Genomic DNA, 19,173 nt, shown 5'->3' with positions numbered 1-19,173 from the left:
AAGCATGGCTAGATGGAGGGTGGCATTAGCAACAGAATGGGAAAGGACATTTTGTTTGTGTTGCAGCAGGATCTATTTTTAAGAGCTTCATGTAGTAAAATCACTTCTGGGATTAATTTTTCTAAAAAAACAATAAAAAATAATGCCCATGCTCACTGCAGAGAGCACTGAATAGTCCACTCCAGCCACTTCAGACAGGATGTATGGAAACAATCAGCATTAGTCTGAGGTAAGAACAAATAGAGGCAGCTATCTGATGACGCAAAATAAAGAGAGAGAAGAGCTGGATTTTGCTCAAGTAGCTTGAAAGAGCCAGTGGCATTGGAAGGATTATAAGGGATGGTAGAAGTGACAATTTGGTTGACCTAGCAGCTGCTCTTAATGGTAGCCATCTCTTTGAATGTGAATATCCCATTCAATATTTGCAGTAACTCTCCCTGAAACAAAACAGATGTGTTCAGATCTTCTCTGGGTAGGGGGAGGCTGTTGTTACAACTGAGTCAGAGCTGGGGGGGAGGGATCCCATGTCATTAAGCTCTGAAAACATGCTCTCTCTTCAACTGGCAGCAACATCTCAAAGGGATTGGCTTTTTCTATGTATAGCTCTAATTAAAGGTCTGTGTTTCAATTAGTCTCTTGTCTTCCTGGCCCATATTGTCACATGTATGTCAGAACATTTTGCTTTAAGAAGAAAGCTCACCTGCAAAGGCCCAGCCAGTACATAAACTGCTCTGAGCTATTTTTAGTTATAAAAGTGGTGGGATTTTAAAAATTTATATGGGAATGAGGCATCCAGGTCCTAATGAAATTCACTTTGATGTGAGCATACAGCCTTATCAAGGTGCCTTCAAAGCATCTCAAGGGCAAAAATGTGCTAACTCCAAATTCACTTTCAAAGGTGAGTGGTCAACTTTGTCAGAACACTTTCAGATTTAAAAAATATTTTAAAATTGATGTTTCCTGACTTCAGAAGTCCCCACAAGCTAAAGCTGGTTACTCTCAGCCTGGTGCAGGCACCTATTCTTCTCAAGTATTGTCTCTGTTAATGAGACAGGAACCTGGTTCCCCTGTGGGAAAACCTCTCTAGGTCTAACCAGGGAGATACCTGCTGAAATGAGGGCTCTGCAGCTGGCAGTGTGTGAGGGAGACACCATCACTGACATTCCTTGGAAGCCCCTCTGCCCTTCATTTCCTCTGCCTGGCCCTTCCTCTAGTCCCCCTGCAGCTTTGGGAGTTGACCTGACGCTGGGGTCACCTCAGGAGGGTGCTCAAGCCCCCCTGCAGCAGGAGAGCAGCGGTGCCCCAGGAGCTGTGCAGCAGGATGGAGCAGCAGCTGTGTGCAGGGTCACTGCTGCAAGGTCACCGTGCTCTGTCTGAGGGACACAACCAGGGCCAGGCTGCTGCTGCTTCCCTTCTCCTTGGAGAAACAGCGTATTCCACAGAGGAAAAGGACACAGTAACTGAGAAATATAGCTTTATTATTAGAATGTTTATATTCTAAAAACTTTTACCTGGGATTACAGTACAATCCAATTTCTTTCTAATTAACTAAACTGGCATTTGTTTAGCAAGTAAGTGTAAATTAGGCTTTGAAAAGTTTAAAAACATGCAACTTCTCTTACTCTCTTCCTTTTCCTCCCCCAAATGGACAACTTACAGTCAAGATTTTGGCATAATAAATAATAAAATAAACATCTCATTTGTGAGCTAGTAGTTGCACTTAACTTTGGTGACTAACAGACTAGATAGGCATTTAAAAATAAAAATATTCTTTCAGTGTCAAGTGGCTAAAGAAACAAATTAATATATTTTACTTTATTATCTTTCTAATGTTCACCTTTATTATTTTCAAAAAGGGTCCTTTTTTTCAGGTTTGTGGAAGGATGTGGGAAACAACAGAAAAAAATTCAAGAATGCTTGAATTTTAGCTTGCCTATAAAAATTGTTGTAACACACAATCTGACCCAAGCCCATGCAACACAATGAACAACTCCTTTTCACCACACACAATGCCTAGCATAAGGCCAAGTGTGGCCTTGTGACATAGTTAAATAAATATTGAAATATCATTACAACCTAAATACCTGAATTGGTTTTACACTGTGACTTCCTACTGAAACAGTGTTGAGAAACTTTTAAACATATATCTGATTGTTCCATATACACTATTTAAAATAAAAGTGAGGAATAATACTCTTTCTTCTCTCTGCTACTTTCTGGCAGCTCTGTACACTGACAAATGTATGACATCTGTAGTTACCTGATCCTAGCTGACTGATTGGTCATCTTCTGCTTTAAAAATATTGCAACTCGGGTGCTTATTGCAGCAGTAATCATAGTGATACACTGTCTTTTAATACTCAGTTCTGCTTACAGACATAGTTATAAAAAATGAAAAACATTTTTCACAAATCTTTGTACACATACTGTAAAAATCACCTTCCACATAAACAATTTACATCTGTTATGAGCATTTAAAAAATAAATCACATAGACCTGTCTCACCTATCCTTTCTTTTTCTTGAGAAAACAAATCTCATCAGTAACATCATCAGGATGTTCCTATCTGTAAACATGGCATGAGGATTCATGTTACCAAAAAACTGTACACACAAAAAATCGTCTTGATAAATAAATTCTCTGATAAATAAGGATCCTTTTAATTGGCACAAACCAGTGTAAACACACATTCCTGTTCTGCAGTCATCTCTGACTGCCTTGCACTTGGGTTCTTAGTTCAGTCAGTGATCTCTCAGCCCTGTAAAGACTCTTCAGAGATAAAGATGTGAAGGATTTGGGTTCTAGTCATGGTGTTTGGGTCTCTCATGCCTGAGGCCAAGCACAGACAGTGAACACACTGCCATGCAGTGACACACTGCTTTGGCCTCTCACTCGCTGCACCACACTGACAACCTGCTGCTGGCTCTTGGCACTGAAATCCCTCCTCTGGCCCAGTTTGGCCTGTGCTTGTCAGGGCAGCTTCTGGTCTCTGTGCTAAGGGACACCTCAGAGGAGCCCAAACTTGTACCAGTAGACAACGTGGCTGCTGGCAGGATCAAGCAATTTAATGTATTTAATAAAAGATGGAAATGTGCTTATAGCCAAATACCTAGCCTAGCAATCTACTGCTGTAAACAGCCTTCAAGTGACTTTGAGGAGGCCTTTTGCATCTAAGTATGTCTATTAGTCACTGATCTTACACCTACCTAAGCTGAAAGATTGAATATTTAGGTGCCAATTAAATGGATTCCTCTGAACTTCAGGAATAACACAGATGGAAAATAAATTACCAGGCCACATGCTGCCACTAAAATAATTAAACATACAGCCACAGTATTGCCCAGCAAGATAACTGCAGTCATTTAAAATAAGCTCTGTAAATGACTAAATAAATAAATAAATACATGAATAAATAGAAAAAGCTCCATGTAAACTGAATAAAATGTCTCTTCTTTTATAGCGCCCATTGAGGGAATGGCGTAACTAAATATTATAAAACTTCCATATGTATATATTTCTGTATACTATATCTGATATGTTTTGGCATGGCCAGATGGATTGGAAAAAGCAGGATGACTAACTTCATTCAATATTTGTTGTGTTGAAGCCAAGTCCCCGTGCTGCTGAATATTGCTCACCGTTCCTATAGTGGTTTGGCCTTTTTACCCATCTTTGACTTTGCACTCACTTTCCTGGCAGAGCAGACTGGCTCACCCTTCTTTTGTGCTCTCCATATTTCTCTTGGGAAATCAACAGATTCGTAGAAGCATTTCACTGGCTGCAAGCTGGCTTTTTCATCCTTTGCTTTTTTCAGCAAGATCCTTCCTTTTTGAAAGGAATGAGGCTTTGCATCAGGGATGTTATATGAAGCGTGTTGACTTCCTCGGCTCCTGAAATTAATAATAGTGATTGTTAATAACTATTATTCAGTCTTGCCAATTGATAGGTCTCCAAAATATCCCAAACCCTTCCATTTTTGAAGACATTCAGGCTTTACAGAATGAGGCTGCACGTTAAAAACAAGAGTTGCGAGATGAATTACACTTCTTAGTGTTCAACAGCATTGGTCACTAAAATAATACCTACGTGTGTTACTGGTGCACTCTTCATGTGTGTTCATCTACTTTTAATTGGCACAAATTTACTACTTTTATTCTGATCAGCATTTGGAGTGCTGAGACCATACTGAGGTCTGTACTTGGTGATCTGCAGGGATTTTAAAGACGCACGTGTTCACATCAACATTCTGCAAAGAATGAACATCCCTTGGTCTCTGGGGACCACACAGCACCAGTAAGAGTAGAAAGTAGGTGCAGGAATTGTAGGGACTTCTTTGTGTAATCTCAGTGCTGCCCTGGACTGCACCTGGGCCCCAGTGAGCTGCTGCTACAAATGGCCAATAGCTCAGGAAACTCCATGCTCTGCCTTTGTGCTGACCACCCTTCCAGGGAAGCTTTAGCTTCCCTTTCAGGCTTTGATTTAAAACAGGAGGAGAAGAAAGGGGAATACAAAAACTGCTGGGAAGAAGGGTATGGAAGCTTAAAGGCCAAAGTAAGGTGAATTCTTTGTTCTCTCTGTGATGGGTCAAGCCCAGCAAGATTTGCAGAAATTGGTAAGCTCAGGTGGAGTGACAGCAAAGGCTGAACCATGCACTCTGCTCTGAAATATTACATCCAACTGCAGTTCCACAGTTCAGCTAAGATCATTATAGTCCCTTTTAACATAATCTTGAAATGTTTTACAGCAGATAAATGTAGTGTAACAGCAGAACTATGAAGGTAAGGCACCAGTTCATGTGCACCCAGCTCCTGTGACTGAAGTGAAGAGCAGATGTGCTGATGTACAAGTCGATCTCTTAAGGGATCCCATAGGGCTATTTTCCATAGTTTCTTGTTTCTGAAAACCATATATCTGTAGTATTACTTCTTCTGGGAGTTAAATCATATTGCACACTTGACAAAGCCAGTTTTGGAAAGAGCTGTGGTTACTCACGTGTGTACAGTGTAAACCCTCTCCTACTTTTTAACAAGATGAGAAGGGTGTCATGGAAGTCTGTATTTGTTAGTAGGAGGCAGAGAGGGCCACCTGACATTGTAGGAACTAAGCCTTACCCATGTGACAGCATTACCTGGTGAGCAGATTTCACTAGTGGGAGGTTTAGGGGGCTGAAATGCTGTGCAGGTCCAAACTGGAGCTTGCAGGCGCTGTGTCACCCTGGCCTGGTGCAGGCCTGGGCTCTGACCCCTTGCTGGGCTTTAGGAATGACCTGTGTAAATGCACAAGTGTTGACCACTCCAGTTTACCATCGGTTCTTGGGCACTGTTTTTAACATTCCGTTACTCAGTTGTTGTTTAAAGATGCAGTGTTCTGTTTTTCTCAGATACTGTTATGGTGAAGGAGCTACATCATTTATTCCCAAAGCACACACAGGCATTATTGCAGGTGGTGTTAGCAGTCCTCTGCTGCCCTGAATGAAGCTATTAAAACCAGGAGTCAAGGTCAATATGATCTGAGGGGCTACCTAAAGGGGCTAAACTGTGTTTAAATTGAACGACTTTATGGTAGAGAAGATGGATGTCTGTCCCCAGTTCACAGTCAGGGTAAGAAAATACCCAAGATGGAGGAAGATGCAGGTCTGCATGTGAAATGCAAAGCTGCCAGCTCCAGATGTGGGGAACACTTTCTCACTGAAAGCAGCAGCTCCGCAACATAAGTGACTGTGAGAGAGTCTGAATTTCTGCTGAATTTCCTGTTGTGTTACAGAGAATGACTTGTGGCGGTGCAATGGGAGAAAGTCCTAAACTTGTGTCCTCACAAGGAAAGACTGCCCTGCAGAAGGGTGCAGTGCCTGACTGTCACAGGATGCTCCAAAGCACCTGCTGGGACTCATGACCAAGTCACAAAGACACGGGGGGCCAGCCCTGCTGAGTTCTGCTGCTGCCAGGACAGCTGCCTGGGTAACCTGAGATGGTCAGTGCCTGGGCTTTGTCAGGGCACTGCTCTGGCTGTATGATTGTTACTGCCAGTCAGGAAATGACAACTGGCTCTCTCCTACCTCCAGAATGTTAAAGACATTTTCAACTGAAACTTGGGCCGTGCTTGCCAAAGAGATTCAACTCCTGTAGCTTTGCAATAGGCTACTATAGTCAGCAGGAAGGAGCAATTTGTTTAACAGAAAATTAGCATTCTTTATTTTCTTTAGAGAATATCTGATTTAGTTTAGTTTTAGCAGAAATCTGTTTTCCTGAATTATATGACATAAATATAGACAACGTGCAGGTCCCAGCTATAAGGTAAAATGCAAAAGCAGAAATGCAAGCATGTCAACTTAGTGTTTTTAAGTTTAAAAAAAAGGAGATATACATACAGGCATCTGGGTTTCTTATTTAATGAAATGTCTGTAAACTGCAATGAAAACAAAACCAGGTTATTAAAGTAAACCAGTTATCAAGTAAATAAAGTACAAGGATAAAATACACACAATCTTTAAAATTGTATTTCCATTTTCACATGCTGTTAAAACTAGAACATTCATTAAGGAAACCAAAAAAGCTGCCTCTTTTACAGATTATTACTCTTCCATCTTATGACCATGTTTTTAAAATTCATAATGTGTGAGTTGTTCGTGGCTGGATTTTTCCCATTATTTTTATTGTAACTATAATCAAAGTAAATTGCTAAGAAGTGTGGGCTGAACAGAGATCTTTCACATTAGATTAAACAGTATGGATACAATGAGAAGTAATTACTGTGTTCAAGATAATTAATAAAGGGCAGTGGCTGAACAAGCTGTATGAAATTAACTTTCTCTCAGATCCTTTAATTTTTCAGTGATACATTTCCTTTACACAAGTGGCCAGGAAACTCCAGCTACAAACCCTTGGCTCTGCCAGACTGGCACTGAAGGGTGGAAGGTGAGGAAACAAGCATTTCTCTCCCCCTCCTGCCAATCCTGAGCCCAACTAGGGACAGCATAGCTTCAATGCCAGCCAGATTTGCATGGCTTCATTTTTTACAGCAGTTTAGTTCACAGTGTGGAAACACTTTGTCTAGTCCCTCTTTTGGTGGGGGTCAGAAAAGGAGGTGTTTAATGCCAGCTCAGCTTAAATCCATTTTAGTACTAAATAGGTTCTTTGTATTGAGCTCTCATCAGAGCTTCTACATTGAGCCTTTGAATATCATTTAATGAAGTCATTGAGACAAGCAAGTCAGATTTGGCATCTGAAAATGATTCTGTTCTTGTGAATGTTCCTTCTGTCCCTGGTATTGTCCACACTTCGCAGAGGGATTTTTACCCAGCCTGACTTTGCTTGTCATCTGTCTTGGTAGGAGTCTGGAGCCATCTCATGGTGTACTTTCCTGCACCTCCTGAAGGTCAGGATGGTCAGTATTTGTATGGATGACCTTTGAGGAATGCTGAAGTCACCCTGAAAGCAGGGCAGGTGCCTTAAGAATTAAAGCCCTCCCCAAGGGACACTGCTGAGCCTGGCATCACAATAAACACATCCAGAACAGGAGAGATGATTTCATATTGAGGCCCATCTGTTTGGTGCCCCAGAATCTTCTCGCAGATACTGTTTGAGATACCTGCACTGGGTTTCAGCTCATCCTACCTAAAGCTTGTTGTCTTCCAAGTAGCTCTGGGAACCTTTCCACCACTGCATACCTGTTCAGTGCTGGGCATGATCTAATGCCCTCTTCTCACATCCCAGGGTAAGCAACTACTTAGCACAGGCTGCATGGGGTATTCGATTAAACTGAAAAGTTCCTTGGAAGTCCTGTGCCTAAAACTTGTCATATAAATGTAATCCATTGTAAAAAAATACTGAGTTTAGGTATTAAAAATGAGGGGTTTTGAAGAAATAATGTATTTTAAAAAGTAATGTTCTTGGATTTCTAATCCATGGGGTACAGGCCTGTTGGAATCCATTCACCATTTCTAAGAGTCTCGTGATAGGTAAGTACTAAAAGCAAGATGATGTGCCAGCAAGCGGATATATCACCTATAGGGATCTATGTCTTTCCTGAAAATCTTTAGGCATCCCAAAAAGACTGCCAAGTCACATTAAAAAAAGTGTTCATGGCAAAGGCAACGGCAGCAATAGCCAAAGCTGGAAAAAATTTAAATATCTATCAAATATTTCATTACTCTCTGCTCTCCCTTAGCATCTTTGGCTATTGCTGCTCTTATGCTCTCTGCTCCTCTCCCTCGTGTGAAGAGGCAGTTTAAAACACAAATAAAACACACCTAAGGAAACATTTCACAATTGCACATCTGCCTGCAGCAGCGATTAGCGTGAGCCACCCGTACCCAAACCGCAGCGCTTTGGCTGCAGGGGGAGGGTGGCAGTGAAGGGAGGGGCTCTGCTGGCTTACCACGTGCTCGCTGCCATCGGTGTGGCTGCACACCAGCTGCTGGTTTTGGTAATATTCTAGCTGCCTTTCTGCCAGATCCACGCGCTGCAGCAGGTTCTCAATGAAGTGCTGGAGCCTGGCTTTCCCCCGCACCTCCTTCTCTGCTGCTTCTTCCAGGAAGTGGTTGAAAGTCACAACTTCTCTGCAAGATGGAAACATTGCAAAGAGGCCACATTTAGATAAGGGCAGGTCCCTGGTCTCACAGTTGTCAGAAATTCCTGGTGCTTCTCCAATTTGTCATGGCCATAGCCTGTGGTGGCTAATTACTGTCCTTCACCGTTAGCAAAAGATTCCAACTTTTTTGTGGACAAAGTGAAGATCTGGAAACCTGAATGCTGAATTTAAGTTTATGGGCAGTTGGTTTGGGGTGGGGTTTTTTCACATTATTTGGTGTCTTGGAAATAGTCTTTAGTGATCCACAGGCTAGAATTATCATTAAGCATCACTTCTCAAGGTATCTGGAGACAGCTGTATCTGCTTTCTCTTTTTTTTTTTACTAAACCATGAGAATATCAGCTCTGAAACATGAAGAGAAACAGATGAACTCCCAAATTTATCTTTTCATTTCATCACAATCTAACAACAGTCACTTAATGTTGCTGCTGGGGTGGTTCTTAACTCAAAGGAGCTCCTGTGGCCATTAAACTTCATTTTGGCTGCAATCCTACCAGCACGTCCAAGTGTGGTGTTATGACCTGGAGCCAGAGGGAGCATGGGGGGTTCACAGATAATCTACAGATTATAGACCAAGGGGTTTATGTGTGGGAAGAGCAAGTTTGAGGTAAGGAGTTTAGGAATGTGTCTTGTCTGGTAACACAACTGGAAGAAACAGCACCAGTGACTGTGGAAGCTCCCAGCTCTCTGCTGAGACACTGCTCATTTCTAAGTTCTCTGCATAATTACTGTCAGTAATCAGGGCACCATTTGGATAGCAGAGGACTATTTAGGTGGAAAAAGTTTGGTTATAGATAGAAGCATGTATTACAAAAGAAGACAAATCTGAGCATGTGGGACTTCCCTGGTCAATAAATGCCAGGATGAATATTTTTTACTCTGCCAGTGAAGCCATGTTAAATTTTGCTTTGTACAAAATGGGTGGGAGTTGAGGGAACCAGTGCTTGCCAAACGAGAAAGGGCATGGTTGCTCAGTAGAAATACATCACCTGAAGAAAAAGCATTTAAAGTAGCAACTGTGAAACAGTTTGTGGGAGAAATAACCTTTCAAAGCTTAGTTTCTTTGTAACCAATCCCAAGTTTCTCTGCATTTTGTTGTTTTAACTCAGCATAGTTGTAGTTAATTGGTTTAATGTAGTATAGTTGTTTCAACAGCGAGCTGCTTTGTGCTAAGATTTGGCACAAGTGGTCAGCCATCCATGGAAATTCACCACCTAGGACTCAGGCTGTGCCTGCCTGCTCTGTACCACAGCACAGTTCTGTTTGCATGGCTGAGCTAATGGTAGGAATGAGGTAAAAACAAGGACATATTGTTTGGATGAAGAACATCAATGAATATTACTTTATATTAACTCACCCATAAAATCTGGCTTAAGAAACAGAGAGGTAACTCGTTTGTTGAGCTCAGCTAATCCATTTCATTTCAAGGCTCTGAACAGTTTTAGTGATTATTAGCTTGCCCAGAGCAACCTGATACTCAAGAGCCACTGAGGAATGCTTAGGAAGAAGCTGACCTAAACTCATTAAGGTCAAGTTTAAGGCTTTATTGTCATGGCACTGTAACTTCTTTTATTTCATGATGGTGTGGGGTTAACGCAGCAGCAACCTGAAGCCCTTACGGTTTCATCAGGGTCCTCTCTTACAGGGGACAGGGAGCTCAAAAGGACAGCAACTCAGCAGGCTGGCTGCAAATCCCTCTCCTTTTGGGTAAGGAAGAGCTGCACATGGCCTGGCAGGCTGCAGTGGAAGGTGGGAGAGTGGTGAGCTGCCAGCCTGGGACCCCACGAGGATGTCCCTCCCAGGGACACAGTCAGCTTCTGAGTTTTGCTGCAGCAGGAGGACACAAACATGAATAACTGGCATGGTAATTGTCTTAGCAAAGGTAATTAGTAAGAATTCATTAATTGCCTGTTCTATGGCACAAATAATCACCAACAGATTTTCCTTTCCTACAAATATCTCATTAATATGCCACAAGGAGGCCAGAGGGAAACAATGTTTTTTTCAGGAAGATCTAGATGACTATCAGGAGGAGAAGAGACTTATATGTCAATAAATTCCCTACTACTGTCCTTGCTTTCTAGACTAAAGATAACCTGGCATCCTACATGCCATTATTTGTAAGAACTGTTATTAGCAGCAGTAGTAGCATATCCATAACTTCTCTCTGTTTAGCTGCCTCTCTAAAGCCTATGAACCTACCTTTAATAACTTCAATCTAAGAATTTTCCTTTGGGCTGAAATGCACTCTGTAAATTCCCTTTGGAAAGACAGAAGCCAGAACAAACCCAAGCATTAGGGCTCTGTCACATGCCTTGCACTGATAAGCAGCACTTGTGTTAGTTCAGCTCCTTTCTTTGTTCCACTTCATTCTCAGCTCTCAGAGGAACAAGATCAAGCCCTGAGGAGTGACTGCTAATAGTCTCTCTACCTGCTCCAACACTTCTTCCTCAGAGAGCTCACTCCTCCCCACAGCTATGTCTTGGTTACCTGGAGGGAGTTCCCAGAAGAATTTCTGCCCTCCTCCCACTGTGAACAAATAGGGAAATGGTTCAAAGAACTCATGTAGCTTCCTGCAGCTGCTGTTTATCTGTCTAATTGCCCTTCTTTTCTCTTGTATTTTGCCCAGACTTTTCTTCTTAGCCATACTGATGACCCGCCCCTTCAATTTTATTTCTGGATATCTGTGATGATTTTTTGTTTATGTTCTTTATTTTATTTTCAATTTATTTGTCCAGACCTCTGCCAAGTTTTTGAGGATTATGTGACAGGATTTCTGTCTTTCACTCTCTATTCCTGTGCTTGTGGGAAGATGGATGTTCACAGAGGTCTGATACTGCTCTTCCTGAAGTCAGGGTGAAGCTGAAGCCGTGAATATCGTGGGGCTCACTTGGGAGAGGCATAAAGCAGAGCGTGTCCAAGAGGTGCAGGAGTTGCCTGTACTGCCAGAGTGTCAGAAAGGAGCCCTTCCCAGAGCCTGGGGAAATTTACTGCAGTACAGCAGCACCTCAGAGGAGTTCAGCTGAGAAAACAAGCGCAGGGGGAAGAACTCACTGTGAGTAAGTATGAAAGATTTGCTGCCAAAGCTTTTATTTTACTCTGACTCTGCCAGGGAGGTAACCTGTTACAGTTAACTAGACTTGAGTAGTTTGGCATTTTGCATCCCAACTGCAGCCCAGCCCAAAAACTTCTTTATGGAGGCTGTTGCCATGAAACAACTTGAGATGTGGTAAATAAAGTTGTAAATCACAGGCTGACTAGGTGACATTTATTCCTCTGCCTTTACCACGAGATTATTCAGCGCTCATTTAGGATGAGCGAGCTGCAGTTCTTGTTTACTGGAGCAGTTGCCAGCACAGGGATCCTGGGATATGCTCAGTATTTATACGATTTTCAGCAGCTAAGCATGTGACACAGAGGAGATGCAGAGGGTGGGCCAGCTCCAGCTCCTTAACACCTGACCAGAAGGGCTAATGATTTCTCACATTGCAACCAAGCCCTCCCACGGGTGCACAGCGCTGGCCCCAGGACTGTGCACAGCAACACTGACACCTGCAGCTGCTCTGTGGGTGGAGATAAGCATGAGGCTCCATGCCGGCTCTGCACCCAATATCAAATCACTCCAGAGAATTACATTTAGCATAACTCTGCCTAAAATCAATAGCAAACCAAACACATTCTTTTACCTGCAGGTGGTAAATTCCTACCACAGTTAGTAAAGTGATTGACTTGTCAAAATATTTAATATGTATATTCATTAAGTTTTAATGCCAGTGACCTTATCCATCACCCAACTGGTGTTTTTGCCTGAAGGCTGCTGTTATTCATTAGGTTGTGGTTTCACATTACCACACCACTAAAAGCACATTTGATTCAAGAGATTCACACCTCCTCCCTCAGAAAGTTATTGCACCCATTCAGTGGGCTGTGTTCTAGATCTGTGCCCTGAATTTCCTGGGGTGACACTGAAGATTTTAAGCTTTATTTCACAGAGCCATTCTGTGGGACAGTCATGCTAGGCTTAAACCTGTGCAGCTGCATGGGGGGAGTAATCTCTTGAGTAGGAAGATGAAAGAAAACAGGAAAGAGGGAGCAGGATTACCTAAAACTGAGGGTGGAAGAACATTGTGTAATTGTAGTTGTACTCTGCTTAAAGCAAAACTGTTTTGTTGTACAATTGAAATCCCTGTTTTAAGAAAAGCTGTTATAAAGCACAAATTGCAGTGATCTCTAAAAGCCAGCTCTTAATGCCATTGTCAAGATGTTATCTGACACATAATTTCATTAATTGCAAATTTAAGGTGAAGTCACTGGCACAACAAGCTGCCCACAACAGCTATTCTGAAATAATCCTTGCATTCCAGGCTATGTCAGAGCAGAGGCATCACCAACAAATGCATTAGACTGGTTAGAGGAATGCCTGACTGTCAGAGGTATGGCAAGGTACAACATTAATGATCTTACTGTATGATCAGGAGACAGAGTGAAACTGTTTAAGTTACCATCAAAGGCAGATTCCAGCTGAGGACCATGGCTTCAAATGCTTACCCTATTCAGAATTACTGAAAATCAAACTCTCAGTTTCAATTTTCTTACATAACATCCAGAAACGAGCCTCTCAGTGTCCTCTGGCAGTAAAGTTCATAGCTGGTTTTTGTTTCAATGGTTTTCTTGATATCTTATTCAACAAAGTCTTACTCCCTTAGGGCATTCTTCTGTGTTATCTTTAGGATCACAGTACTCATTCTGAGTTGCATTCTCCTTCATCAAACACTGAATAATCCCTTTCAGGGTACATTTTCTAATTAAATAATTCCTTTGCTTAGCAGCTCTGTACTTAGAGTAATACTATTTCTACTATGTATTAGTGCAGTGTTGTACCTCCAGCTGTCCTACCCCTGAACAGCATTCACCTCCACGAGGGCCTCGCACCAGCATCACAGCACACACCTGCATGCATATTGGCACTGCCCTTTTTGTAAGGAAACAGAGAAAATTTAAAAGGTATCTAAAAGGTATCTAAAAAGGTATCTTCATTTCATTGCTGTCTTTGTTGGACTTATTTAAAACAAACAAAAAATAATCAACTAAGTCTAAAGAAATAACCTCACTGATCCTATAAGCTCTTCAGATGGGCAGCCCTGTTCCTGCTGATGGTCTAAACCAAGATTTGGATGTTTCAGGAAAGGTGTTTTCTTTTTTCTGCTGTTAAGAGGCAAACATTTGCAGCTACACTAGCTCAATACCAATGCTAATTTTAGGAGAAGTTATCCATATTCACAAGATTGCTTATGGAAAAAAAAATCCAAAGAAACTGATGAAAGCATTTATTTCTGAAGGTCAGCAAGTATCAAAGCAGTCCCTAAGGGATGCCTTTGACTTTCCACAGTCTGTAGTGAGAACTGCTTCTGCAATTTCCATTAAGCAGTCTTGTTTGGCTTTCTAATCATCTGGACCTCTTCCAGAAATCAAAGCCAAAGTTGAGATCCTCCTTTTTGAAGGACAATGTCTTTTTAGCACACCAAGTAAGTTTTGAACACACAAAGCATTGAACATACAAACAGGTCTCAGAATTTACCAATGGCCCATGAGAAAGCCAGACAAGTGTCAATGTTGTTACCAATTTACCTTTGGAAATTAACACATTACTGTGTAAGAGCTGTTCACTCATTCCTATTGCTGCTCTTGCTTCCAAGTCTTTTTGTTGAAAGTGGAAGCAAAACCCTGAAGAGCAATACCCTGTACTCTGAAGTCTCTTGTGCAGCTGCCTCTTTTGGTTAGCGTTTCTTACTAGCCAAGTAACCTTCAGCCTTCCCTGTAACACCAGCCTAGGAGCTACCTCATCATTTGTTTAGGCATTCACCCTCCTCCCTTCAAGACTAGAATTCTAACAGCACTCATGTGAGCTCCTGCCCCTTTCCTGAGCCTGACAACATCCTAGTGTGAAGGATAATGTTTTCCCACTTCTCCTCATTCTGTGTTCAGTCTTTTCTAGCCTCGGAACACCAGCTGGTAAGTATTCTGCCAAAGAGCAAGTGGCCTCTTCCTTGCTCCTTTTCCTAATACAGTTAAAAATCACAACTTAAGCTGTCTTTTTCTTTTCAAAGATCAGTGTCCTCTGCCATCCTCCCATGTTATACGCATTCTTTCTACCCATATAACTCAATTTCCCCTTTCCTCTTTTCTCACAAGGTCTTTTCTTCTACAGCATTGCAGAACTTTTGGGTTGTTTCACAGAATGGTTTCTTTCTCCCAACAGTCAGGTTTTTCCTTTTGGGATCGTATTCTTGATTTTTAAAATCATATTCTGCCTTTAGTTTGGGGTAGGATTCATGCCACTTAACTTGAGATATCTGAAATTCTGCATCTAGCCTAAGACAGCTGCTTACCTGAGGTCTCCTGGTAGTCTGCAGAGGGAAGAAGGACCTTCAGAGCAATCCCTTCTCCTCTAAGATAATTTTCTAGAAGACATAGGATGACTCACACTGTGAAAGAGCCCAGGAGGGCAGTCTGCCTAGATGGGAATACCAAAACTGCTTGAAACTACGTTATCTTCATGGCTTCCCTCCAGCATACAAATCTGCCTCAGTTACACTATCATCTTCAGCTTCACCTTGAGTCCTTCAATCTTCTCTTCTATGAGGATCACCTGGCACTTTCAAATCAGATATTCTGCTGAATATCCCTTCAAGGAAGAACTCATAAGCTCAACTCCCACCACCTTTATGTATCCCTTCTTCTGGAAAATCAGTATAAAAATCAGGAATATCTTGAAACTCTGCTTCAAGATAGATGGCTCCTACTGATGTGGGAGCCTCATCCTCATCTTTTCTTTCTTATTCTTAGACTCCAGGAAGGAATGATGAAAGCCCTCCAAACTTCCTACACTGAACTCCTACACCACCTTCCTTATTGCTTGTAAGATCAGTGTCATGGCAACTACCACTTCTCATCTTCCTTTTGTAAGCTGATGAATTGGTTTAGATGCACACCATTACCAAGGCTCTTGATTTCCATTTCTCTAAAATAAGTTGTGTTGCTCTGAAAAGCCTCAAAGGTTTCAGCAAGTGCTGAATAAACGAAGTAGTTCATGTATAAATTATATATCAGCTACCACTACATTTTTAATGGATGCATCATGAACGTATTTTTAGATGGCTTGGGTTAGTCAGAACTCTGGCATCTGCTTCCCAGTCTCATATAAGTGATTCCTGTTCCACAGTTCTGTGCCCATCTAAAACACTAGACATGAACTACTTGGACATGGCCTTTTCAACACTGTGTCAGTAAGGCTGTGTTGATGCACAGGAGGCTATCGCACTCCACAGGCGGCCTCCTGACCGTGGTGAGACGGCTTAAGGGAAAAGGTGCTACCTGGTATTCTCACATACTTCATCCAGACTCATGCACCTGTATCTTCTTAAAAGGACGATGCATGAGAGGTGTCAGTGTAAATCAGATTACACGCTGATGACAGCTTCTACTTGTCCCTACCCCCATGAAACCAGAGGCACAACACAGACATGAGAAAGTCTAGAAGTTAGTCCCTGGGAAGCCATGCATGAAAGCCACCTGCTCAGGGAGCTGTCCCCTGCCCTGTTTGTCACTGTTAGTCTCAAACGTGAAAGCCACCTGCTCAGGGAGCTGTCCCCTGCCCTGTTTGTCACTGGGGACTCAAACGTGAAAGCCACCTGCTCAGGGAGCTGTCCGCTGCCCTGTTAGTCACTGGGGACTCAAACGTGAAAGCCACCTGCTCAGGGAGCTGTCCGCTGCCCTGTTAGTCACTGGGGAGTGAAACGTGAAAGCCACCTGCTAAGGGAGCTGTCCCCTGCCTTGCAGGGGACATGGTCACATGGGCTACAACTCTAGAAATACACGACTGAAGCTGGTGAGCTCCAGGCCCTTTCCTGATCAGCAAGCAACTGAGCCATTCCCTCTCTTCTCCCCTAAAGGCTGTCACTCACGCAGGAGCTGGCCAGCCCTCGCCAAGCCACCGGCTCTCGCCTCCCCACTTACTCCTCTTTCCGGTGAAGCTCCTCCTCGGACTCGCTGAGCCGCTGCTTCAGGGCTGCGATCATCTCCACCGCCACATCCACCTGCCTGCTCAGGGCCCGCTCTCGCCGCTGCACCTCCTGCTTCTTCTGGGACAGCTGCACGAACGCTGCCCGCACCTCCAGCAGCTCCGCCGTCTTCTGGGACAGCTCTTTGGTAAGCTTGTCGATCCTCTTCTCGATCGTTTTGTCCACGGCCTCTACCATCCTGTTAAACTTTTCTCTGACGTGCGCCTCGAAGGAGGCTTTGGAATCAGCGGCCGGGAGGCCGGGTTTGGACCCCTCGCTGGGAGACTCAGCCGACACATAGTTGGCCAGGTAGGAGCCGGGCCGTTCCGCGGGCAGCTCCCGCGGCTGCTCGGCCCTGCCGCCGCCGCACGACGCGGCGCCCAAGTTCAGGAAGGGCCCCGCGCCAGAGCCGCCGGGGCTCCCCGGGCTGGCCTGGGCTGCGGGCTCCGGCGGGGACAGCGGCTCCGCGTCCTTCAGCGGGGAGAACAGGCTGCTCCTGGCCAGGAGGCTGCTCTCCTGGAAGCTGTGGCTGTACTCCAGGTGCACCCGCAGCGACGAGAGGCTCCGGAACCTGGTGTGGTCGCCGCATCGCGGGCAGCGGAAGGGGAGGCTGACGCTGCCGAGCGGCTCCGGCCAGGGGTGCCCGCCTTCATCCCGGGCTGTCTGTTGCATTCCTCGCCGGGAGGGAACAGCCCGCGTCCGCGCCCCACGGGAAACTTGGGAAACTTTCCCGGCGATTCCTCAGGGGTTCCGCGCCATCTCCGCCCGGCGCCCGGGGACGCGCCCACCCGGCGCGGCGCTCCGGCCGCACGGCCCCGCCGGCTCCGCTCGCCTCGGCGCGGCCCCGCTCGCCTCGGCCGCCGCCCGGGCCTCGCCGCAGCGGAGCGGCGCCGGGCCCCGGCTCGGCGCGGGCCTCGGCCGCCCGCAAGGTCGCCGCACTCACCCGACTTGTTGCTGGCGGCGGCGGCGGGGCGGCGTTTTCAGCAGAGCCGTAAATCAGCCCGCGGGGCGGGGCGGGCGGGGCGAGGATGCGGAGCGGGAGCGGCGGGGACGCGGGGATGCGGAGCGGGGCGGCGGGGACGCGGAGGGCGGGGATGCGGAGCGGGAGCTGCTGCGGGCGGGCGCGGGGTCAGCAGCCCGCGGGGCACGGTCTCGGGGCCGGAGTCGCTCCCCTCCCCGCAGCGACCTCCTCCCGCCCCGCCTGCCGTGAGCACCTGGCCGCGGGCGGTCGCGGGGCTTTGCGGGTCCCGTGAACACCGCCAAGCAGGGAGCGAGCTGCGCTGGGTGTGTCGGGGAGATGCTGAAGGATAACGCAATTTAAAGCACTTATGCAGCAAGAGAGGATTGGCACATGCAAATAAGTATAATCTGGCCTTGGCGTTCGGAGAATATAATTATCTGCGTGACTTTAAAACTATGTTTAAAAGCCAGAAAGTTTTGTGGGGTTTTTTGTTTGTTTGCTTAGGATTTTTTTAAAAATATTACCCCAATTTAGTCTCAGTATTTAGGGAGGGGAAGCTGTAATAATAATACTTCAATTTAGAGTATGACAAATGGATGTCATAGACTTACAGAATGGTTTGGGTTGACCTTCAACGGCCTTCTAGTCCAATCCTCCTGCAATAAGCAGAAATACCTCCAACTAGATCAGGCTGCTCAGAGCCCTGTCCAACCTGACCTTGAATGTTTCCAAGGATGAGGCACCCACAACATCTCTGGAAACCTGTGCCAGTGTTTCATTGCTCTCATTGCACAAAATTTCTTCCCTATATCTAGTCTAAATCTACTCTGGGTCTAAACCCATGTGATTGGTGTTACAGAACCCTGCCAATACATCCTCTGCATAAGGAGATGTGCTTCTAAACTTTTTTTATGCCACAGATATGTGTCTGTTTTATAAATTTTTGGAAACATGAGCAAGGCTGATTGTAGAGTAGCAGCTTTTTTGAGATAATAGTGAAATATTGCTCTTCCTAAACCTAGTCCTTGAGGCCATACTGGTAATATGCTGCAGGGTTTTTTTTATTACTGTGGGAGTACTGCAGTAAAGTTTAATTCTGTACTAATGTGTCTGTTCTTGAGTGCAATATACAGGCAGAGTCTTAAACACTGAGTAAATCTGAGCACATTGATAGATACCTTTGATGTGATTAAGACATTCCCAGTAAATTATTCACCAGATGGTACATCAAAGGAAGTTATTCAAATTGCTTTTCAGAGCTTCAGCTAATCTCTGAAGTGTGTGGGCTACCATCCAGGCTGCAACATTTTGTGTGAGTTAGTTGTCCTTTATTACCTTGCCTAAATGTGGTGATTTGCGCTTCTTTTGTCATCCAGAGTACCAAAACCCAGAAAGGAGGTCAGGAGGGAATAGCTTTGGACCATGTTTGCCTCCAGATTTGGGACTCCTGACTGTTTCTTTGTAGGAGGCTGACAGAATGTAACCATGTTTTGGTTCCCACTTTCTTGGCTGTTGTCCTCTGCTGTCCATTCTCTCTCTCTGCTGTGCCCATTGCCCTCCTAC

The 19,173-nt window shown here is 44.5% G+C and overlaps 1 protein-coding gene across 1 annotated transcript; it reads right to left on the bottom strand.

The window, feature by feature from the left end:
• Positions 1-1,461: 1,461 nt before the first annotated feature.
• Positions 1,462-17,621, bottom strand: ZNF365 (zinc finger protein 365). The gene is made up of 4 exons (XM_063406121.1): positions 16,606-17,621; positions 8,377-8,557; positions 6,368-6,405; positions 1,462-3,890 (listed from the first exon to the last, which is right to left on the bottom strand). The coding sequence occupies exons 1-4, from the start codon at positions 17,319-17,321 to the stop codon at positions 3,644-3,646; spliced, it is 1,182 nt and encodes a 393-aa protein (XP_063262191.1). The 5' UTR covers positions 17,322-17,621; the 3' UTR covers positions 1,462-3,643.
• Positions 17,622-19,173: the final 1,552 nt, after the last annotated feature.

The sequence above is a fragment of the Prinia subflava genome, chromosome 9 (genome assembly GCF_021018805.1).
Source record: "Prinia subflava isolate CZ2003 ecotype Zambia chromosome 9, Cam_Psub_1.2, whole genome shotgun sequence".
In the NCBI taxonomy this organism is placed as follows: Eukaryota; Metazoa; Chordata; class Aves; order Passeriformes; family Cisticolidae; genus Prinia; species Prinia subflava.
Note: the sequence above shows the minus strand (reverse complement) of the source record. Positions and strands in the feature narration are given on the sequence as shown.